Here is a 24,744-nt window from a genome sequence, read left to right as displayed (position 1 = left end):
AGCAAATTTGAATACGTACAATACTAGAGAACTATAGCACTAAGCACACTTGCAAAGAAAACAAAGCATATCTCTATAAGGGAATAGGTTTAGTTACTAACAATATTCAGCTGACTACCAAATTTGTAGCTGTGCTATTTGTCTTAGAAAGAGCATCTGAGACCAAAAGGGGTTTTAAATAACTTTATTTTCTAAAAATCCGTTCTGCAAATATGTTTTTTTCTACATGGTCACTACTTTAAAAATGAATAGAAACACAGGCAAAGCTTATCTTGATGGTACAGGATGGAGTCAGTCAAATTCAGCTCTTAAAGAGTTAAGGTCAACCAGGAGGAGTTCTGCACTTGGCCGCTGTAGAGCGCTGGCCCTCCAGCAGCACTGGATGATCTTCTCAAGTCTTTTCCCAGAGATGGAGTCAGTGAAGACAGCTGCTGACAGAGATGGACGAAGATTATAGGCCACCACAGCGTAGAGCACGTACTGCCGCTCCCCTGAGTAGGGCACCTCCTTGGTAGCCATTTGCCAAAGAGTGATGGCAAAGGAGTAGATGTCAGCTTTTGGCGTTATCATCTCTCCTTTCAGGAGCTCTGGAGCTCGGTGGGTGTAGGTGCCCCCCAGGGGGTAGGGAGGAGTCTGGAAGCACAGCACGTCTTCCAGCTTCTCGGAGCAACCGAAGTCCCCAATTTTGCAGACATCCTGCTCACTGATCAGAACGTTAGCCGGCTTCAGGTCCAAGTGTACAATGTTTTGTGAGTGAAGGAAAAGCAGGCCTTTCACAATATCTAGGGAATACTTCAGACCCTTTCCCAGATTTAATTGCTCCCCGGCACAGCAGTGAGGCTGCACATCCTTCTCAGAGCAGCTCGTGGCACCGTATATGACTTGGTGTAAGGTGACATTGCCACCAAACTCCATGATTATGGTGCCTAGGCTGTTAAATCCCGCAGGTGTGCGTGTGCTTGCAGCCACCACCTGCACGATGTTATCATGGCGAAGCCTTGCGATGTTGAGCTCAGCCCAGAAACTGCGCTGGGATGCCAGTAGGTTCTTGGTGCACTTGTTCACTTGTTTTATGGCCACCGGAACACCGTGGTAAGTCGCCTTGTACACCGAGCCAAACCCGCCAGCTCCCAGCCTCTGCAGGAAGCACACCTGTTCCCAGTCGATGGAGCACCAGGCCAGCCGACGTGGTAGCCGTGGAGCCCTGGGAGGAGTGTCCCCCGGGAGGAGCTTCCCTGCTTTACCTGGGAGCTCGGAAGGGCTGCTGCAGGGCCGCGAGTCCACCGAGGGAGAAAACTCACTGGGGAGGTAACTGTGCCGGGAAAGAGGTGAGGGCATGGCACCTTCAAAGTGGACCCCAAAGTGGCTCAGGTAAACCAAAAGAAGAGGGTCCCACGAGTTTGGAAGCATCTCTGACTGCTCCTTTGCTCCGCCCAGCGCTTTTCTCCTCTTCCTTCATTTTCCCCAAATGAGCCCTGTCTGTGCTGTTACTCACAAGCGTTTTTATCAGAGGAGCGGAAGCAGCCTGAGTGAAGTACAATCCTCCTTTTTAGATGAAAATATTTCCCTTCAGTGACTTTTTATAAAAATAAGCTCTCCACCCAGAAGAGTTCGCCAGATAAACAGCAGTGAGCTGCCTGTGGACTCACCCCCTTTTCCCATTATTTCCTTAATTATAAAAAAACAGCTTTTTTTTTAAGTGTCATCCACTGAACATGATCAGTGTTCAGACCAAAGAGACTATATAGTGCAATGAAATTATTTCACATTTTCCCGGCTATAATGATTGTCAGTGTTATTCTCCAGCTGCATTAAATCACTTCCAGCAGTTATTGGCAGAAATATTTGAAATACGAACAGCTGACATTTGTTTAGCCGATTATGGGGATAATTAGGTGCAACATTCATATATGGATAAAAAATTGTAACCTTAAAGTAATTGATCCAAATACAATCACTAATACAGGTCAAAACATACACCTCCTAAGGTCATCAGGGGAAAGGAAAATTCTCTGACACTCCATTCAGCTCATATAGCAAATTAGCAAGATTTCTTAGCAACATATCGACTTCCTAGCAGTCCTGTTCCATGGCAGTTTGGCCCACCCAGTAAGCTCACTTGCAAGAGAGATCTTAGACTTCACGGCAAATGAGTTACAGAAGTTTTGAAACAGAGTTGGGGGAAAAAAAAATTTAGATTCAGAGCCACAATCAGAGCTTCAAATAATAACAAATATGAGAGAATCCTAGAAGAGGAAAAACCCGAATAAAAATGGCACAGAATCACCACTGCCTATATATAATGTGGAAACCCAGATGTTAAAAATAAATGAGTCTTGCTACTCAGCCATAAGTTCTTTCTTTCTAGTTTTTATAACAATAAACTCCCCACCTCCCACTAATTTGCATTCCATATCTTTGGGGAAAAGACCAATAATACTAACCTGTTGATTAAAAAACATAGGAAGGTGTTAGGATCCATATTTTAAAAAAATTGAATGGTAAAATTCTGTTTTAACTTATTGTACTTTGCATATAGGTGATGTTTAACCACATTTTTATAAAAGAGGTCTGTTTCTGAGATATTGATTCTGAGAAGATATGTGAATAAACACAAGCCATTTAACATAAACCATTTGAAGTCTGTTGGGCCCTAGGGTAGGATTTCTAGTCTATACTACCCATCTGCCTTAGATATTGTGTGTAATATTTTTTTTAAAATTTTTTTTGTATTTATTTATGATAGAGAGAGAGAGAGAGAGAGGCAGAGACACAGGCAGAGGGAGAAGCAGGCTCCATGCACCGGGAGCCCGATGTGGGATTCGATCCCGGGTCTCCAGGATCGCGCCCTGGGCCAAAGGCAGGCGCTAAACTGCTGCGCCACCCAGGGATCCCTTGTGTGTAATATTTAATCTGTTTGAGCCTTGGTTTTCTTTTTCAGTTAAGAAATTAGGATAATAATAAACTTTTTAATTTTGGAATAAAAGTTCGGGAGCCCTGTACAAATAAAAAAAAGTCTAAAAATGTATATTATAAAATATATTAGTAGAAAGGCAGTTGAATCAAAACCAAAATATAAAAGAATGACAGTGAAGAGAGTAAAATAAGAAAGTAATAAAATTATATTCTACAGTAAGTCTATTACAAAATTTATTTAATAGTCATCACATAGTTGGCATTATAACTTAGGTCTCTGAAACTTTTATGGTATTAGGAATGCTATATTGATCAAAAGAGTGTCATAACCTTCTTTGCAAAATGATGTGACTTGTTATATAATCTTTATTTTTAAGCTAAGACATATGTGATTCATTTTACAAAGGTTGATTTTATTACTTATATAAGATACAAGGTATTAATGAAAATGTGGTACTCTACATTCACAAGCCCCAAGTTCATTATATCTACCATCTGCCAATCTGCTCAAGAGTATTTCATTGAATATCTATTTTAAAACAGCCTCTGGGGCCAGATTGCCTGGGTTTCTTACTATCCTTCCGTTTCCTTATCTGTAAGATAAGGAAAATCTGCCTGAGGACCGCTGTCAGTATTCACAGCAAATACTTAGATCAGGACATGATAAGTAATACCTAATTGCTAATTATCATTTATTAAACTCATAAAGTGTATATGGGCTCATGCTGTAAGAAACAGATTTGTTAAGACGGTGTTAAAGCGTGCCCTGCTGGGCAGCCCCGGGGGCGCAGCGGTTTAGCGCCGCCTGCAGCCCGGGGTGCGATCCTGGAGACCCGGGATCGAGTCCCACGTCGGGCTCTGTATGGTGTCTCTGCCCACCCCCCTCTCTCTCTGTGTGTGTGTGTGTGTGTGTCTCTATGAATAAACAAATAAAAAAACTCAAAAAAAAGTGTACCCTGCTAGGGCTGAAGTAACTCACTACTTAAGCTAAACGGATCTGAAGTTTGACTGGTTTTCCCAAGTTAAACTTTATTTGAGGTTACATATGTCAAGAGTATATCGCCTTATTGTCATCTACTAGAAATGCAGAGGGTCCACATTTATCTGATCAAATGCAATAATCTTGTCATAGCAAATCAAGGCCAAGAACATTTGTCAATAACAGGGTAGGCAGGCACTGTCCCTCCTGGAAGTACAAATGGAAGGGACTGGGTGCGCCCGGCGAGGAGCAGAAGGCCCTCGGGGCCTTGCAGGTTTTCCGCTTTCCGCCCCGCCTGGCAGCGCTCCTGTGGGGAGCCACGTGGGGACGGCGTCTTTTTTTTTTTTTTTTTTTTTTAATTTATGATAGCCACAGAGAGAGAGAGAGAGAGGCAGAGACACAGGCAGAGGGAGAAGCAGGCTCCATGCACCGGGAGCCCGACGTGGGATTCGATCCCGGGTCTCCAGGATCGCGCCCTGGGCCAAAGGCAGGCGCCAAACAGCTGCGCCGCCCAGGGGTCCCAGTGACGGCGTCTTTATCCCCAGCTGGGACAGCGCACAGCGGGATCGACCGCGCTGAGCTCCCCGTGAGCGGGGGCCCGGGAGGAGCGCGGCTCGCGGAGAGGACTCCGGCCCCGGGGCTCGGGGGGGCGCTGTCCCCGCGGCCCGTGCGCAGGCTCCGGGTGCGTCCCACGAGGCGGCCCGTGCCCGGGTCAGCGTGCGCCCCGCTGCCGCCCGTGCCCCTGTGCGCCCGGCCACCGCGCCCGGCCACCGCGCAGCCTTCCCGAAGACGCTTCTAAGGCGGGTCGGCTCCTGCTCCACCGACGACCACGTGGAACGCCTCGGGCCGCGTCTGCGCGTGCGCGCGAGGGGCCGGGCTTCCCAGGGCCTCCGGTGCAGCCCGACCCCAGAAAGTCCAAATGCCAAGGAGCGGGCGCCCGGGAGTCCTCGAAGGGCGGCCTTGCTGCTATTTGCGAGCATGAGTCGAAGTCGAAAATAAACTTTTGCTTTTTTTTTTTTGAGCTAAAATAATAAGTGAAGACGTGCTTTGCTAAAAATAAAAACTATAAAGTTGAAGAACTTTAAATTTTTTTTTTTACTTAAGTGGAATTATATGATTAATATTATGAAGTTTGAATTTTATGGTTAGCAAGAATTATGTATGTTCCCATGTCAGTACAGAAGCATGGAGAGCTACTTTGGTTTTTCTAAAATAATATGCTCAGGGGCAGATCCAGGTTTTGTGGAGGCTTAAAGCTTATACAAACAAAAGGAACCCTTTGAAGGCGTAGGAAGGAGAACCAGACCACTGAGCCTGGGGCGGGGCTCCATCCCTGCACCCTGGGATCATGACCTGAGCCCAAGGCATAGCTTAACCTATTCAGCCACCCAGGCAGCCTTAATTTTACTTTATGTATATTTCCATCCATATACATGACTTTGGCCAATAGTAGTATTTATCAGCTCGTATGGTTTTTTGTTAATAAAATTGCTTTCTTGAAACAGATACGGGTTGATTATGATGCAGCCTCTTATAATTTGGGCCAGTGGCAAAAGCTCATTGGCTTTATTTAATATATGCTAAGCTGTCACTAAGTTCTCCCTAATCTATCCTGAATATTAAATACTTAATAAGTTTACTGAATTAAACAATGAATGTGACGAATCTCAAGCTTTTTTTTTTATAGTAGGTTGAATATTGTATGCAGTCATATCTTAATTTAGAATCACCAATCTAAATAAATTATTGAATCATACATTTTAAATTAGAGATCTAATCTAGGCCATCACTCTAATAGGCCAAATTCTCCCACGTGTTACAAGTGTATAAAATCTGAAATACACACAGGTTCCCGCTTGCCAGACAGTAATGCTGTGGATTGCATGGATCGTGTCTCTGGGTGGAATCTGCACACGCCACCTGCTTCCTCTGTGCATTCACAGAGGTTGGTGGCTCTTACCTGGGCTGTCTACTTGGATTTTGTATTTCGGCTCTTAAGATAAGTATATTTTTACTTCTGTAGTGTTTAACTTCTAATTTCTCTACGTTCCAACTTAACAGGATATTAAGACCTTAGCTAATGCCTTTCAAATCAGTTTTAAAGATCTTTGAGTTTAATGGTATCTTGCAATTTTTCCATATTCTTAAGACCATAAAATGCTTATGGATATTTGAAATGATATTTGGTTGAAATTTGGTGATCTTGAATATCTTTGTTCAACATACAGTTACACCTTATTGGGATCATTATATTGGCATCCTCCTTTAAGCCAGAAAACACTTTTTAATTATGTTTTTAATATTTACTGAGTTCTATATTTTTCACTGATAAAGTAAATGAATCAAAATAACATCATATTGGAATAAAGGATGCAGAAGTAATATAGGCTATTAAATTCACCACCTTTATTCAGCTGTATGCCAATTTTTTCTTGTATATCATTATGGACTCATGGCTTTTCAGACATTCAATGTGATTTAACCAAATGTAACACTCATTGTCTTTTATTGCTCAAATTAATGCACCCCTGGGTATTAAAACACTTGTGTTCTTTTGACACGGTCTCATTAATCTGTATTATTTCTCATCTACTGATACAACAAATTGACCCAGGCTTATAACCCACCATACCCTAGACATGGAATAAGCCATTTCTTTTTTCTTTTCTTTTCTTTTCTTTTTTTTTTTTTTAAGATTTTATTTATTTATTTGACAGAGAAAGAGCATAAATAGGGAGAGTGCCAGGCAGAGGGAGAGGGAGATTCAGGCTTCCTGCAGATCAGGGAGCCCAAAGTGGGGCTCCATCCTGGGACCCTGAGATCATGACTGAGCATAATAAGCCTCTGGCCTCTGAGCCACCCAGGTACCCCAGAATCAGCCATTTCTCCAGGATATCCTGGAGAGATAGGATTAGAAATCATAATAGTAAAGTTTACACATTAGGTTCATTCTCTTAGGCCCTTGACCCTAGCTCATTTTAGCTCATGAAAGTAGAAAACATACTTTTTTAAAAAACGTGTTCATATTGATATTTCTAATTCAGTTCTAACATTATAGTTCCTAGTTAAAACATTTTGATTTCATAATTTCCTTCTTATATTTAAAATCTTGATTCTAAACAAAATTAACATAATTACTAATGTTGTCTGACAGTTATTAAATAAAGATTAAGACTTCTTTGCAGTTATTTTTATCCTTATACTTCATGCCTACACTTAAGGATGTGTAGTCCAATTATTGTCTGGTAGAGTCACTCATAATAATTTGTTGTGAGTCTTTGTAATAATATATAGCATGTCCATATATGTATATGCCATTTGTAATTAGTATGATTTAATTTGTTTTCAATTCTGAGAGGTTATCAGCAATTTTCTTAGAAGGTTGGTGGCTTTCAGCCAAGATGTTTTCTTTTTATGTGATATTCAAACCCTGGAGGATGGTAGAAATCAATTAACAGTCTATCTTATGAGATGAAGAGTAAAGGGCAAATCAAGCAAATTAATTTCCCAAATTCTGTATGAAAGTTTCATTTAGCTACCAGCTGGTCTTTTTGTGATGACCAAATGTAATATTATATGCATACGATTCATATATACAAGTTCTGGTTGGGCAACCTAATTCTGTCTTCTATTCAATTTCTGGCAATAGTAGAACCTACATCTGTTTATATGTTCCATAAATATGAGATGATATTAAAAACTTTACAATTAATTATTCCCTTTTTTTGGCTTCCTTATGTAGTACGTGACATTTTTCTACCAACTTAATAATATCACATTATACCAAAACTTAAAATGTGTAAAATCCAAGTGATTCTCTAAGTTTGTTTGTTTGTTTTTTATTCATGAGAGACACAGAGAGAGGAGGCAAAGACATAGGCAGAGGGAAAAACAGGCTCCCTGGGGGAAGCCTGATGCAGGATTCGATATGAGGGCCCCGGGATCATGACCGGAGCTAAAGGCAGATGTTTGACCACTGAGCCACCCAGGTGCCCCCTCTAAGTTGGTTTTATCACAGTCCAGTGCCAAAAATCTTTAATTTTTTTTTCCAGGAAGATTTTAAGGAAGTATGTAGTATCTTAGGATTCTGTATTATTAAGAAAGGATGCTGTGTTAGTCCCGTGCTTTAGAGGAACAGCAAGGCAAGATTAGATGCGCAAGAGATTGCTAGAGGAACATCTCTGAGGGGGAAACGAGGAGGGTGCTGGTGGTATCTGGAGAGCTTTCAGCCTGTGATGCAGTCCTGACCCTTGGGAAGGACGGGGAGAAAAGGAAGGTGAGGTGGGAGAGTTTAAGTCCATAGTGTAGTTCCCTGTAGTGTGTCCTAAGAATGTTGAAGATGATGGATGAGACATCCTAAAGTCAAAGTTGCCCATTAGAGGAATCCCATGTCTCCTGGGAATGGGCTGGCTTTTGCGTCCCTGCGCACAGAGGCCCTGCCCTGGCTGGGAGCAGTGCTGGGAAGCATGGCTCAGTACAGGCATTATGGGCAATTTCAGATGAAGTACAGCTTACTCTGGGGCTATCGGCCAGGAATACGTTCTGCATTCATTGATCTGAGAGACAATTTTCATGGCCACCACAGATAAAATTTTATAAGCTTTAAAGATTTTGTCTGAGAGTTGCTCCACTTGGATCAAAATTCTGATGTTATTTTGTACATAATAGTTATTATTATCCTAATTTTTAATTACAGTGTACAATTCCAGTTTTTTTTTAATTTTTTTTATTATTTTTTATTTTTTTACAATTCCAGTTTTTAAGAAGCCTTTTGATAAGTTGTATTTCTTTTTGAGGTTAAGACTAGGCTTCTAAAAAATAGATGTATTTGCTTAAAACCCATTCTTGTTTTAGCTTTATACAAATACATTTATATTTACACACATTCAACCAAAGGAGTAAACACAAAGTTGTATATATAATCAAAGAAACAGAACCTTAGAAGTTTCCAAGCAAACCACTCTTGACAAACACAGTACCCCAAGTGCTTTTTGGAAGTAAGGCATTTGTACAAAGAGAATTGTTTTATGTGTGTGTCTGTATAGGTAGGTTGTATATAAAATTGTAAGTAGTTCTCTTTTTATTGATTAAAAAATTGCCTTACTCAATGACTATTATTTGACTAAGACTTATAAAATATAAGACTTAAATCTATGTTTATATAAAATATGTAATGTATCTTCCCAATGCCTTTTGTTAGACTAAGACTTTTTAAATTTGAAATACAAACAACTCATTTCTCACCTGGCCTTCTGCAGGCTGGACTTATCAAAGGAGAGATACGCACTATTTTCATCTATTCTGAAGTACTCAAAGGTTCTACCTTTAACAGACAAAAAAAAATTCTAAGTATTTCTAGAGTGTGCCTCCTTGCCAGTTTGAGGATTTTGGGCTAATGCTTTAAGACTTAATCTTGCATGAAATTAAAGAGCACTTTATAGTAAAGCTCTTGGCATCCTTGGCTCACATCCTTGGAAACAGAACATCAGGAAACTTGGAACCCCACACACGGTGATTTTGGATGATTCTGGAGGAGGAAGAACCCATTATTAGAAGGTCTTTAACTCTCATTGAGACGGGAGGCTGGGGTATAGTCTCAGTGGGTCATACTTGGGCAGGCAATGGAAAGAGAACCTTCTGAAAGGCTTCCCTTTGGTTTTTCTCTCAACATCTTTAATGAGGTTTTGCCATTTTCTTGGCAACTTGTGTCAGATTCTCATCTCCTCTTCCGTGCACACCATGAATCAGTCTCATTGGCATGGTGATTCCTCTGGCTTTCCTTCAGATGTTTCAAGATACCATAGTCCCAGGATCTATAAAGGAGAAATTGAAATTTGGGGTCATCTCTAACATACCTATTGCAGAGTTTGCAGACCATGTGCTATAATGGTCCAGAGCTATCTGAGGAAAGTGGGACATGCCTTCCTGACATTTAGACATGGTGGTAGCCATGTTTTGTCAATCCAGCCTAGGAAAGAAAGCAGGATATTGAATTCTTTTATTTGCTGTTACAGGAAAGATACAAGGTGTGTGTGCATGTGTGCGTGTGTGTGTGTGTGTGTGTGTGTGTGTGTGTGTGAGAGAGAGAGAGAGAGAGAGAGAGAGAGAGATTAGGCAAAAATTTAATATATGATTCTTACCTGAGACTAGAGGTTGCTGAAACAGAGTTGTGTATTGGAGTCCAAACATGCCACCCTGGGATAGCAAAGGGCAATTGAAGAGGGGGAGACAAGAGGCTCATGAACATTAAGTGAATGGTTCTGCAGCTTCCCTTGCTGAGCTGAAGTTCCCTGTTGCTACAGATTCCGCTGACCATGCCAAGTTCTTATGGAGATAAAAATTGTGGTCTCAAACTTTAAATTGACCCTGTCATTTACTACTAATCTGTACGCAGAAGGAAGAAATAGAGAAGCATACATATATCAATGGTTTAACCCCCTGGTTGTCTTTGAATCTCTAAGTTTTGTTTGCTCTTTCCATCATTTTTTTATAGAACAAATAGGAGGAACTTAATTTAGCAACAACAGCAACCCATTTACCTAGGCAACTTGAGAACATCTCTGAGAATTTGTGTGTGTGTGTGTGTGTGTGTGTGTGTGCGCGCATACGGGTGCGTACACACACAGAAGTTGCCTATGAAACAGTGAGGTGTGTGGGAAAAGGCACCTGTGTCATATGGGAGCTGCAGGTGCTTCTGGGAGGGATGAGTAGAATGTTTGATTCCCTGGAGCATAAACTTAGGATACCAGTGAACACTTGTGAAATATATATTCCCTCGGTTTAGGCTTTTGTACTTACTAAATTACTACTGTATAATTTTAACTATGTCCATAGACATATCAACTGGAGGCTGACTTGGGGTTCATATATCCCAATTATTGACACATTTGAAAAATGCTTAATTTAATAATTACCAAAAAAGAACAGCTTAACAGCTTAGTCCCTTCCATAATTGAGTATAATCCCATATGACCCAGCTCTCCCCTACAGACAATGTTTAATTATGTGGCCAGATGTTATTAATCACTTGAGTCCATATTGGTCCCTGCATGCAGCCCAACCCAAGGAAGGGGGTTGGTTACACAGTAATTTGTCCCAGATGACCCCATAGAAGACATTCTGTAGCTTGTGTCATTTTTTCCCCCAGAAGGAGTAGTGTTGATTTAGCACATTAGCAAGAGCATTGATCCAGGTGAAGCAGAATCACAGCTCCAACTTTGGACAACAGCAGCTCCAGTCAGAAAGCAGGGTCAGGGAAGAATACTAGAAGACATGAGATTATAATACATTTTCATTTTGAATGGGTTCAGGTTCCCAGTGCTCTCAACTTATACTTCTTTATTGTTTGGTTTGTATCTTGCATAATTAGTCTACAGGCTGTCCTCCAGGTTTGCATCCTCCCCCCACCTCAATCAATATATTATCAATGCAATAGGTGATAATACATTTATCTAGTTTAGGCAACAGGCTTAAATTCCATTGCACTGCAGTATGGCACAAACTGGGGAGTGTATAAATCAAATTATTATTGCTTGTCAGAGGTGTTACAGGGAGAGAGAAGACTACTAGCTCGATTCATAAAAGCTTATAAAAATTAGAGGGATTTAAGATGATCTTTAGATATGGAAACAAAATTAGGTATAGCATTGACACAGCAGGAGCAGCCTCATTCAGTTTACTATAATCCATAGTATCCATAGTATTAGGGTTCTTAGTTTCAAAAAATGGTAGAAGCCATTTTTAAGCCAAGTTTAAGCAAAGAGAAATTTATTGGAAAGATTTTACAGGGGATGCCTGGGTGGCTTAGTGGTTAAGCGTGTCTGCCTTTGACGCAGGACATGATCCTGGAGTCCCAGGATTGAGTCCCACATCGGGCTCCCTGCATGGAGCCTGCTTCTCTCTCTGCATGTGTCTCTGCCTCATTCTTTCTGGGTCTCTCATGAATAAATAAATACAATCTTTTTTTTTTTTAAAGAAAGATTTTATAGGATCACAGACTCTGTGGGAGCCTGAAGAACCATGCTCAGAAGTGAGCAAGAACCAAGACATTTGTACAGAGCTAGGAAGCATGAACCAATTTAATGGGCTGGATAGAAAAGTATGATGAGGACATGACTACTGGATTGTAATCTTGAGCCTTAGGATGGAGCAGCCCAGGTCAATTTTGTTCACTTTTCTGTCCTCCTGGTTGTACCAGCATGGGGGAAAGAACATAACCCTTTGGCTTCCCTTGTGGGAAGCAGGTAGACACCTGGATGTACTCTTTCAACCAGACCATGAAACACTGGGGGAGAAGTAATTTTTCAAAAATAAGCCAAAGTGTGTTGGGAAGGACTGGGTATTTTGTAACCAAAAGGTGACAAATACGCCCTACACTCACCAGAGGACCTATCTCTGGCAAAAACCAGAGCATTAAGGAGGACATGGAGGTGTGAACTACCATGGTGCATCTAGTTCCTATATTCAGCTGTGATGACTTTTCATCCTCAAGAGCCCTTGTGCTATTTCAGGTTTATAGTTTAGGTTGTGGTACGGGATTCCAAAGACTCCTGCTTTGCATGTCCTCATAATAGTCCCTTTCAAATGTGCTCTCCACACATTCAGACTTTACAAGGATAGTTTCCTTTCTTAAGGAACACAATAAATCCATTCTCATGCTACTCTTGAGAAGGGTAAAACTAGTACAGTATCACCAGGCCTGCCTGGCCCACTTGAGATGTTTGCACACTTAAGTCATTTTGGACTCTCACTTTTCCATAAGTTCCAGTGGTGAAGGGTGGTCATTTAATTTATTAGGGCCTTCAGGCTTAGCTAATCATCATATCCTCTTTCTCATGGCCCAAATGATTGGTTCAGTGAGTCTCAGTTTCAGGAGTTGTCTAGACCAAGTGCCTAGCTGAGAGAAGTGAACACAGAATAAAGCAGAGCCAAATTGTGGCCATACAGAGCTGGGGGCTCAAGTAACAACATTTGAATTCTTAGAACTAATTCTGCATGAAGCAAGATACTGTGGACACATTAATTATGTGATGCAGTAAATAAATTACCTTTGGGGAAATGGTGGATGTAAGGAAGTCCCCATGGTGAGTGAGATATAGAATTTCCCCACAAGTTGGTGAAATAGGAGCCGTGCTCACCAGTCTCCCTTTCTCACTTGTTACCCAGAGACAACCCTTTCCAACTTTGCAAGCTGTGTATTTGGGTATTTACCTATTCTGGCACACTTCTGCCATGCTCCTATGGGAGAACAAGTGGGTGGTTTTTCTAGTCTCTTATATAGCTATCATCCTGGATTTGCCTTTTATTTTTTACTCTTGGAATTCTTTTTGCCTCTCCCTTGGTTTGGATCCATTTTCTTGCATTCCGCACCTTCCTCTTGTCTAGTTTTGGTGGAATACCATCTTCCTGAGAAACAGTATACAGGAGATCCATTTTCTCCCCAATCCCTACATGTCTGATAATGTATTTTATCCTGACACTTCATTAATTTGGCTGGCCCAAATTGTATATTGAAATCAATTTTCCCAGTTTTGAAAGCAGCTGATGAGATGTTTAGTGCTTTTTTTTCTGGGTGCCTTGCATGTAACTAATTTGTCATTTGTGGAAGTCTTTAGGATAGCCTCTGAATGAGCTATCTCTTGTTGTATAACAAATTGCCCCAGGACTTAGTTGGGGCTTATATCTCATGTGTATTATCTCACAGTTTTTATGTGGTCAGGAATCTAAGTGCAGTTTAGCTGGGCTCTCCTAGCTTGGAGGCTTCCAGAACAGTACAATCAAGCAAGCTTTCAGCTGGGGTCTCAGTAAGGTTTGTTATTCTGTTCTTCTGTGTTCACAGACTTCTGATCAGAAACTATATGATCTAGGAGATAATGGAACAGCCTCTACACTATGGAGAGAAAGAAAACTAGTCATCTATCTAGTAATCATTAGCAAAAATATCACTCATGGAGACATAATAGACTTCTTCGGACAACCAGGAAAAAATTTGTTCTCTGTAGACATTCTCTGCACAATCCAAGTGATGAAGGATATACATTAGAGCGAGAGGAAGATGATAGTGGATGGAAACCTGGACAAATGCAAAGGGATAAAGATGATTGGAAATGGTAAATGTGTAGCTACATGTTCTCATTTTAGAAAGAGTCTTTAAGAGGGGCACCTGGAGGGCTCAGTTGGTTAAGCGTCTAATTTCAGCTCAGGTCATGATCTAAGAGTGCTGGGATCAAGCCCCATGTCGGGCTCCCTGCTCAGCAGAGTCTGCTTCTCCCTCTCTTTCTGCCCCTCCCCCTGCTCTTGCTTTCTCTGTCTCTCTGTCAAATAAATAATAAAATCTTTTTTAAATTTTTAAAATTAAAAATTTCTTTAAAATGCAATCAAGTACTTAAACCAATATTAATAATGTCTTGTTGGGTTTAAGACATGTAGAAGTAGAAAGCATAACAACAGTTGCGCAAAAGGAGGAAGGGAAGATGGAAACCTGTTGTTGTAAGGTTCACATGATGACTGAAGTCACATGTGATATGCAGGTAGACTGTAATCAGGATGTATATTGAAACCTTAGAGAAACTACTGAAACAATAAGACAAGCTATCAACAAGCCAATAGAGGAGATTTTTTTTTTAAGTCTTAAAACTTAACCCAAAAGAAGGCAGGAAAAATGGGACAAATTGTAGATATGAAATGGAGAGCAAATAGTAAAATGACCAAATTAAGCTTAATTCTATCAATGATTACATTAAAAACAAATGGTCCAATTAAAAGGCACAGATTGTCAGACTGGATAAAGTATCAAGGCCAAACTCTGTGTTATCTATAAGAAACCTAACTTAACTGTCAAGATACATATAATATAAAAGTGAAAAAATGGAAAATGAAATATGGTGGAAGGGCTAATGAATACCAGCATGCCTATATTAAGAATAGGAAAAAGTTGACTTTAGATGAAGGAATTATTAACAGGAATTACCAAGTACACTTCAAAATGGTAAAGGAATGAAGAGAACATGCTAGTCCTAAATGGAAATGATAGAGCTTCAAAATTAATAAAGCAAAAAAGACAAAACTGAAAGGAGTACCCATAATTGAAGAGATCAACACTCTTTTCTCAGTGATTGGCAATACAAGTAGATAAAAAATGATCAGGAATACAGAACTGAACAATGGTTCTCCAGAGAAACAGAACAAATAGGATGTCTGCTTGTCTGTCTGTCTATCTAGAGATTTATTTTAAGAAACTTGTTCATGCAATTATACAGGCGTTAGCAAGTCCCAAATCTGCAGAGTAGGTTGGCCGGTAAGGTAAGATTTGCAATTCTAATCCAAAGGGAATGTGTTGGAAGAATCCTTCCTGCTTGCAAGAGGTCAGTCTTTGTTCTGTTAAAGACTTCAACTGATTTTATGAGGCCCACCCACATTATGGAGAGTAATCTGCTTTATTCAAAGCCCATCAACTTAAATGTTAGCCTCATTCAAAAAACACCTCACACAAACATCCAGAATAATGAATGGCATAAAATGAAATCTATTGAGATTTCACTCAATAGTATATATATATATATATATCTCACTTTTTTCTTATTTGCAGCTAATGCAGTGTTTAGAGGAAACATTACTGTTTTAAAATGTTTATGTTAGAAAAAAGAAAGGTCTAAAATTACTGATTTACCCTTTTATCTTGACCTAGAAATAGCAAGAAATAATAAAGGGAAGATTGTAAATCAGAACAAAACAACAGAAAAAAATCGCAATCTTCGGCTAAGCAAAGATTTTTTTAAACGGGATGTGGAAATTATGAATCAATTCAAAGGATACCGTTAAGAAGGAAGGGGCAGCTGGGTGGCTTGGTCAGTTAAGCATCTGCCTTCAGCTCAGATCATGATCCCAGGCTCCTGGGATCAAGCCTCGCATCAGGCTCCCTGCTCAGTGGGGAGCCGGTTTCTCTCTCTCCCTCTACCCCTCCTGTTCATGTGTTCTCTCTTAAATAAATAAATAAATAAATAAATAAATAAATAAATAAATAAATAAAATCTTTTAAAAAAGAAAAGAAGGCAAGGCATAGTGTGAAAAAAAAAAAAGGTATTTTCAAATAAATATATTTGATACTCTTCTAGCTCTAGGAGGTGTCTTTTTTTTTATGCCACCAAGAAAGCCCTCTGGCTTTCACACTTAATTTGCTGATTAATCACTCCCAAACTTTATTCAGCTTTTGTCACAGAGTCTACTGCATTTAGCAAATTTCCACCTGATTCTACTATTTCTATACCTACTGTTTACTCCATATTTTTGACAGGATGACTAGAAAGATAAACTAGACCTATCCCATCTCAGTTCACCACAGCTATAGTTACAATAGTTGCTTTGCTACTTTGTATCAGAACCCATCTATCTCATACCAAGAGCCCTAACTATCAGCAAGTAGGAGGGGTTCAGTGCCAGTAGACCACTACTGACTCAACTGTAGCTGGTTGGATTCCCTGGGAAAAAAACTGTGACATGGAGATTTTTGTGCAAGGTGTTCCTTATGGACTGTTCTTGGGATCAATGGAAGTGGGGCTGTGCAGAGATACACAGTAGGAGCTATGAGGGAAGTCCTGTGATTGCTCCAGAACTAGGATGGTCATACAGAGGTGTCCCAAATGAGGGCAAGGGGGTGAGGAATTTGTACACCTACACTGACCAGTTATTGAATGTGGACTGCCCCGTGGAAGGGGCTTCTGACAGCAGCCAAGGTGGTGCTTCTGCACTGAGGCCATTCTGAAAGGAGGGTGATGATGGAGGATTCTGTTGGCAGCACCTGACATCTGGAAAAAGTCTTGAGTCCTATAGAAGGCTATGGGAAGTCCCGCACAGTGTCCCGGGGACACTGTGCATGGCAGATTGCACTTCGTCCTCGGCCTTCTGCATGTCCCATCTGCTGGTGTGCTTAGTGGACGGGAAGCCTGCCTCTGTGATCACGGTCCACATCTTTCCTTCAGCCCCACTCTTTTCCAGCTGGACCTAAAACCACAAAGTTCTAAAATGATCCTGAACCTCTGGGAGTGCCTTATGGGCCAGCAGCCCTGGGCAAGGGGCAGGAGGGGGCTCCTCTAATTCGAAGGTCAGTGTTACTAGAATGCCCTCCCAGTTGGCTCCCTTCCTCCAGGCTTGCTTGGATCCAATTCATTTTCCAGTAACTACCAAAAGAAACTTAGTAAAAATGCAAATTTCATCATGTCCCTGAGGCCACAGGGTGGAACAGAGGTAGCCACCAGGAGGGTGTTCTGCTGTGCAGCCTTCACGCCATGATTTGGAGTGAATTTCTGAGTGGTTTAAAAATTGGGGAGTGATCCTTTTTAGACCTCTTATGATTGCTATTAAATCATAAATTTCCTGCAATTAGCAGAATGAAAGGACCAGTCAGTGATGCTGGAATTCACTTGTTCCTCCACCCTGGTAGCCAGGTCATTCCATCAAGTCTTCTGGAAGTGGAGGGATTCTTCAGCCCTGCCTTGGCTTCTGTGTTATCTGAATTCTGTTCATTCATTCAAAGCATCATAGAGTCCATAAAATCTATAATTAGGCAATGTCTTGAAGACATCCATTTCACCAATGATTTCTTATGTTTCTTTAACCTTTTGATATATATTTCCATCATAATTTTGACATGCTAGTTCTCTAACTCTAAAATATGAACTCCTGATTTGGATACTGCAAATCCTAACTGTCCCTATGGAGAAAATTGGTATTTATCTATGTCTGTATCATGTATCTATCCCTAGGTATGGAAAACAGTGTATGCACTAGTAATGAATTCCCCCACAACAACATGATAGCAAAGCTATTGGCCTTTGGGAAATAGAGTGGGAGAGACTTCTCCACGGTGCCCTTGCGCCCAGCAGGAGCTAATTGCCCTGAGTTCTTATGGGATTCTGCTGAGTGGGGCTCCACTCCTACCTGTAAGGTTGAAGCCACAAGGAATAGGTGGGGAAATGGACCAGGTGTCCAAGAGCCAAGTTTTCTCATGATGGTGACATAGTAGGATTAGCTAGGTTGCTTAGGCCAGTGTCCACTCACAATGTCTGCTGGGGCTCTTGAAGGAGATGGCTGGGAAAACAGGAAGTTTGAAACTCAGTGATTATAGAAGGTTTTATTTTTTAAAAATATTTTATTTATTTATTTTAGAGGGAGAGAGCACAAGCGAGAGAGCAGGAGAGGGAGAGAGAGAATCTTAATCAGCTTCCATGTCCAGCATGGAGTCTAATGCAGGGCTTGATCTCATAACCCTGAGATCATGACCTGAGCCAAAATCAAGAGTTGGATATTTAATTGACTGAGCCACCCAGGCGCCCCTGTAGAAGGTGTTCTTAAGAGAATGGTGGGGCACCTGGGTGGCTCAGTCAATTAAATATCCAACCCTTGATTTTGGCTCAGGTCATGATCCCGGGATCCTGGGATTGAGTCTTGCATCAGGCTCCCCACAGGGAGCCTGCTTCTGCTTCTGCCTATGTCTCTACCTCTCTGTGTCTCTCATGAATAAATAAATAAATATTTCTTTTTAAAAAAGAGAGAAAGTGATGTTCATTTTGTAAGAAGTATCTCAGCACCTCTCATTATATAAAGATTGGAAGTGTTGGATCTCATGGCTTAACTTCTGGATTATGTGATTAGATTGGAATTTCCCAAAGGGATAATAGGGATTAGTGAGGAGATATTGCCACAATTGCTCACCCAGCTGGGGAGGCATTTCAACAGTGCTGGCACCAATTGGAACAATTCTTAACCTTTTAATAGTGGTAGTTCAATAATGTGGCCAGCAGGCAGGTGCCAAATATCTGGCAATCCAGACTCTTTCTGTTCTGAAAGCAAATACCTATGGGATGTTATGGGCTGAGCAGAAGCCCAAATCTAAGAGCTATGATTTTAGAAAAATCTCTGGTTCTGAGGAGTAGCTGGAGACTGTAAAGGAAACTCTTAAACCAGGAGCATTGCCTTCTCCCTTATGAATAGGATGCATGTTTTCTCCATGTTGCTCAAGTTGTTTGAATTGAATTTCTATAGGTTTTTTGAAAATTCTAGGAAAGCATATTCAGCTAGGACTCATGAAATCTTATTAAAAGGTGATCAATTAATGATACAACGTAAAATTTAGAAACCTTTATCCATCTCCTTCACCCTGTACTGTAGTGATGGGGAAGAAATCAGGAGAATGATAAATATGTGTAGACCCTTGGGCTCAGAATAGGAACCTAAGATAGATTAATCCATTGTACCTAATCATTAGTTCTCAGTACTGGATATGATAAGTGGATATTAACAGATACGCAGGGCTAGAGAGGCCAGAGCTGGAGTGGCCTTCATGTATCCTCTGTGGTTTTAAATTTTGACTGAACATCTCAAGATATTTCTGGGGCACCTGCCAAATTCCAGCAGTTAATGGGAAAGTAATTGGGGCTATTCATTATCTAGAATTGTTGGTTTGGCTTGATCCCTGGAGGTGGGTGGAGTAGGCACTCAGTTCCCTAGACCACCACCTAGTCTGTCAGACATCTATCGAATGCACAGGTGTTAGGACTACTCTAGTGACTTGAAAAATGCCACCATCACTGACTGGTCCTTTCATTCTGCTAATTGCAGGAAATTTATGATTTAATAGCAATCATAAGAGGTCTAAAAAGGATCACTCCCCAATTTTTAAACCACTCAGAAATTCACTCCAAATCATGGTGTGAAGGCTGCACAGCCGAACACCCTCCTGGTGGCTACCTCTGTTCCACCCTGTGGCCTCAGGGACATAATGAAATTTGCATTTTTACTAAGTTTCTTTTGGTAGTTACTGGAAAATGAATTGGATCCAAGCAAGCCTGGAGGAAGGGAGCCAACTGGGAGGGCATTCTAGTAACACTGACCTTCGAATTAGAGGAGCCCCCTCCTGCCCCTTGCCCAGGGCTGCTGGCCCATAAGGCACTCCCAGAGGTTCAGGATCATTTTAGAACTTTGTGGTTTTAGGTACAGCTGGAAAAGAGTGGGGCTGAGGGAAAGATGTGGACCGTGATCACAGAGGCAGGCTTCCCGTCCACTAAGCACACCAGCAGATGGGACATGCAGAAGGCCGAGGACGAAGTGCAAGCAATGCCCTGGGAATGCTCAGGAAGGTGATGTGACTTGGGTAAGACGGTCAGGGAGGCCCCACCAGCCAAAAGACCAGGTGGTGGTTCACAGTTTTGGACACAACTGGCATTCCCTGACCCCAGCTGACCGGGTGCTTTCCTGTCCTGTGCCACGCCAAAGTTAGGGCTGGGGAGTTCTGTCCTATTCTTTTTTAAAAAGGATTTATGTATTTACTTGAGAGAGAGAAAAGAGAGCCGGTGTGGGGGGCAGAGTGAGAGGGAGAGAGAGAGAAGCCCAGACTCCCGGCTCAGCACAGAGCCCAATGGGGCTGGATCCCAGGACCCTGAGATCATGACCTGAGCCAAAATCAACAGTCTGAGAGTCCGAGGCTTAACTGACTGAGCCACCCAGGCAGCCCAGGGCCAGGGGTTTCTAGACTAGTTTGTGCCAGATGGGGCAAAAAAGGAAAAGTTGCTGGGAGGATAGGAGGAGAAGGAAGGACCTGGATTCAAGAGGAAGAGCTGAAACATTATGTCTGTTTATATTCATTGAGGGGTTTAGGGCTCGCAAAGGTTGTTATAATAATGGTCCCTTGTAACCGCCTGGTCGGTATTTTGCTATTTTGTTGTGGTTATTGATGAGGATATGTACCTAGTCCACTGTGCTTTCCTTAAGGACATCACCCTAAAGGGTAAGAGTTTTCCCATCATAATGTGAATAGAATTCTTTCACTTTTGTTACGTGAGATTATGGCAAACTGGTTCTGGAACCATCCCCGGGTTCACCGGGGATTTGTGTGAGATCAGAGGTTCTCAAACTTTTTGGGCTCAGAATCTATCTTTTATATTCTGCACCCTCCATAATGTAAAAGGTGTATTTATTTAATTTTCCAATAGGTAATATTTCTGTAAGTATAAAATGATAGACACGGAAAAGTCTACCTCTTTTCCTGCTTGCGTCTCTGTCCTCACCATGGAAACCATTGTTACTAGATTCTACGTATCTTTTAAGAGTTGATGCATACCCAAGTCCACACTGATACAGAGCCTCCTTATTATTATTTTTATTATTATTTTTCTCTATTTTTACACAAAAGGTGGGTACAATATGCATCTTGTTCTGAATGTTACTTTCTACTTACATTATATCTTGGAGGAATTTCCATGTCAGTGCACAGAGCTCTACCGATTGGTTTTTATCTATATATTACCCATTATATTGATGTGTTACAATCTATTTAAGCTCGCTTTCCTTTTTCCAGTATGTACTGCCCCCACCATTTTATTGAGATATATTTGGCATACAGCACTATATCAGTGTAAGGTGTACAGTGTAATGATTCAACTTACATATATTGTGAAATGATTACGAAAATAAGTTTAGTTAACATCCATCATCTCATATAGATCCCCCCCAAAAAAAGAAAAAGAAAAAATATTTTTTTTCCTTGTGGTGAGAACTCTTAAGATTTATTCTAATGACTTTCACATACCACCCAGCAGTGGCATAGCTCTAGTCAGCATGTTGTATATTAAACCCTCATACTTATTTTTTACCTTATACTTGGAAGTTTGTAGCTTTGACCACCTTCCTCCAATTCTCCCTTCCCTATCCTGTACCTCCTGCCTCGGGGAACCACAGATCTGGTCTCTTTTTCTATGAGTTTTTTTTTTCCTTTGGATTTCACAAATAAGTGAGATCATAAAATATGTATCTTTCTTTGCCTGATGTATTTCATTAGCAGAATGCTCACAAGGTCCATCCAATGATGTCTAAAACGGCAGACAGGATTACTTTTCTTAAGCATCCATCAATGAATGACTGGGTAATGATGAATATATAGATATAGATACAGGTATAGATAATTAGGCTATTAAAAGGTAGTAATTCAGGATGCCTGGGTGGCTCAGGGATTAAGCATCTGCCTTCAGCCGAGGGCATGACTCTGGAGTCCCGGGATCGAGTCCCACATCGGGCTCCCTGCATGGAGCCTGCTTCTCTCTCTGGGTCTCTCATGAATAAATAAATAAAATATTTTTAAAAATAAATAAAAGGTAGTAATTCTAAAAACTAAATAAGTAAAAGGAAGCAAAGTTTCCTATTTAATCACACAGATTATTAACATACTGAGATTTCATGTAAGTGAAACTTTTTAGTACCATATTGGAGATATTTGTAAGTGAAACTGCCTCTTTTGTTGTTTTTATTGTGAGTGTTAGGCAATGAAGAAAGAATACCTACTAGCAGGTTTGGTGCTATTGCCTTGACTCATGCTAAGGTACCAGCACTTTTGCCCGCCTTTCCTTTTGCATCATAGACACAAATACCAACTGAGTGAAACAGGAAATTCAGTTCTCATTTCATGGAGTTCCTGAGGGGGCACCTCTCAGAGACCACAGGGGTCCATGTAGCATGCCTTATGAGGACTGGTGAAGACAGAAATGAGAAGAGCATTAACCTTTGGGGTTATTTATGAAGATTGAAGGTTGGGCTGAGGAGGAAGATCCACCAGAGGAAAGTGAGGAGTGGCCATTGAGGTAAGAAAAACATCCAGGAGGATTAAGGTGTTATTACCAGAATGTAGAAGCCAATAGTAGTAGGAAGAAAGCCTGACTGTGTTTTTTACATGCTGTTGCTTGGCATCTGGGGCCTTACTGATCTTGGATGGTCTGCTCAGGGTTACCAGTTCCTAGAGATACTAAACAATGCGCTCCTGAGCATACTTTTCAAGTATAAGCCAACTGGTCCAGAGCCCATATCCCCACCTCTCACATTCTGGGCCATTATCCTCTCTCCAGATCACCCAGGGCCAAGTACCAGACAACCAGGGATACTTTGAGCCCCAGAGCCCACTGGAGCAATCCTAAGCCTGCTTATCCTGCCTGCCCTGTTCCTTCCTGAGGAAGCCACAATAAGGCTCTGGTCCATAGTGGCTCCCTCTCTCTCTGCCTCCTTACCTCCCAGTGCTTCCCCAGGGGCCCCTGATGGCATAACATTCATCTGCCTTTAGGAACTATGAGTAACAAACTATCTTTTCAATGGTAGTCGTTTCCTGATCTGTTGGCCTTACCATACCTCAAATTTCCTATTAATGTGCTATATTTTAAAACACTAGTGATGGTGAATATAGATAATTCCTTTAGAGCCCTTTGCTGTAAAGAATAGAAAAATAGGGGGTAGGCTGGGGGGAAATATGGGATCAAGGTAGTGCACCACATTCACATGACACATTGTTGGTGGTAACGATCCTATACAAAGGGGGACAAGAATGATTTTACTTTAATGGAGTGTGTGTGTTGGGGGGCGGGTAGATGGGATCCAGTGCAGAAATGGAGTAGCTGGTCTTAGGTGTATGGACAGTTCATTTATTTTAACAGGAGGGAAGGCAGAGTGCAGATGCAGGTAGATGGTTAGATTCAGTGGTCAAAACATGTGGAAATTCTCTTCTGTTTGTTCCTATTTTCTTGGTAAAACACGAAGCAGGACCACTAGCTGGGACTGGGCTGGGGAGCAGTATGGAAGAGATGTGAGCAGTGAGGAAATGTGGCTTGGAGAAAGGCAGAGAAATTTGTTCAGGACAAGATAGTAAGACTGCCAGACATCACTGAGTACCCATTTGAGGCTTGGAGTCACAAGTTTTAGGAGACATGAGTTAGCCTGAATGTGTGGTTTTCATAAGGAAGAGATGCAGAGTATACAGAGAGCTTAAAATTCTACTTAACTTTAGACTTTTAATTTTAGAACAGTTTTACATTTATAGAAAAATTGTAAAATAGTACAGAGAGTTCCCATATAATCCACACTTGGTTTCCCCTATTACTAACAGCATACACATTTAATGACAAATATGGGCACATTATTAACAATAGTCCATACTTTATTCAGATGACCCTATTTATTTTTTTATCTGATGTCTGTTTTCTGTTCTAGGATCCCATCTAGGATACATTACATCTACTTATCATGTCTACTTAGGTTCCCCTTGCCTAGGGCAGTTTCTTAGACTTTCCTTGTATTTGATGACCCTGACAGTTTTTTTTTTTTAAGATTTTTTTCATTTATTCATGAGAGACACACACAGAGAGAGAGAGAGGCAGAGACACAGGCAGAGGGAGAAGCAGGCTCCATGCAGGGAGCCCGACATAGGACTGGATCCCAGGACTCCAGGATCATGTCCTGGGTGGAAGGCAGGTGCTAAACCACTGAGCCACCCAGGGATCCCCTGACCCTGACAGTTTTATTTTTTTATTTTTTTATTTTATTTATTTTATTTATTTATTTATTTATTTATTTTTTTTAAATTAATTTTTATTGGTGTTCAATTTACCAACATACAGAAAAACACCCAGTGCTCATCCCGTCAAGTGTCCACCTCAGTGCCCGTCACCCCTTCCCCTCCAACACCCGCCCTCCTCCCCTTCCACCACCCCTAGTTCGTTTCCCCGAGTTAGGAGTCTCTATGTTCTGTCTCCCTTCCTGATATTTCCCAACATTTCTTCTCCCTTCCTTTATATTCCCTTTCACCATTATTCATATTCCCCAAATGAATGAGAACATACACTGTTTGTCCCTCTCCGATTGACTTATTTCACTCAGCATAATACCCTCCAGTTCCATCCACGTTGAAGCAAATGGTGGGTATTTGTCGTTTCTAATTGCTGAGTAATATTCCATTGTATACATAAACCACATCTTCTTTATCCATCATCTTTCGATGGACACCGAGGCTCCTTCCACAGTTTGGCTATTGTGGCCATTGC

At 41.2% G+C, this 24,744-nt stretch overlaps 1 protein-coding gene across 1 annotated transcript; it reads right to left on the bottom strand.

Moving 5' to 3' along the window:
• Positions 1 to 291: 291 nt before the first annotated feature.
• MOS (MOS proto-oncogene, serine/threonine kinase) lies at positions 292 to 1,338 on the bottom strand. The gene has a single exon (XM_041768610.1). The coding sequence runs from the start codon at positions 1,336 to 1,338 to the stop codon at positions 292 to 294; it is 1,047 nt and encodes a 348-aa protein (XP_041624544.1).
• Positions 1,339 to 24,744: the final 23,406 nt, after the last annotated feature.

The sequence above is a fragment of the Vulpes lagopus genome, chromosome 9, assembly GCF_018345385.1.
Source record: "Vulpes lagopus strain Blue_001 chromosome 9, ASM1834538v1, whole genome shotgun sequence".
Taxonomy (NCBI): Eukaryota; Metazoa; Chordata; class Mammalia; order Carnivora; family Canidae; genus Vulpes; species Vulpes lagopus.
This window is presented reverse-complemented; position numbering and strand designations above follow the sequence as displayed.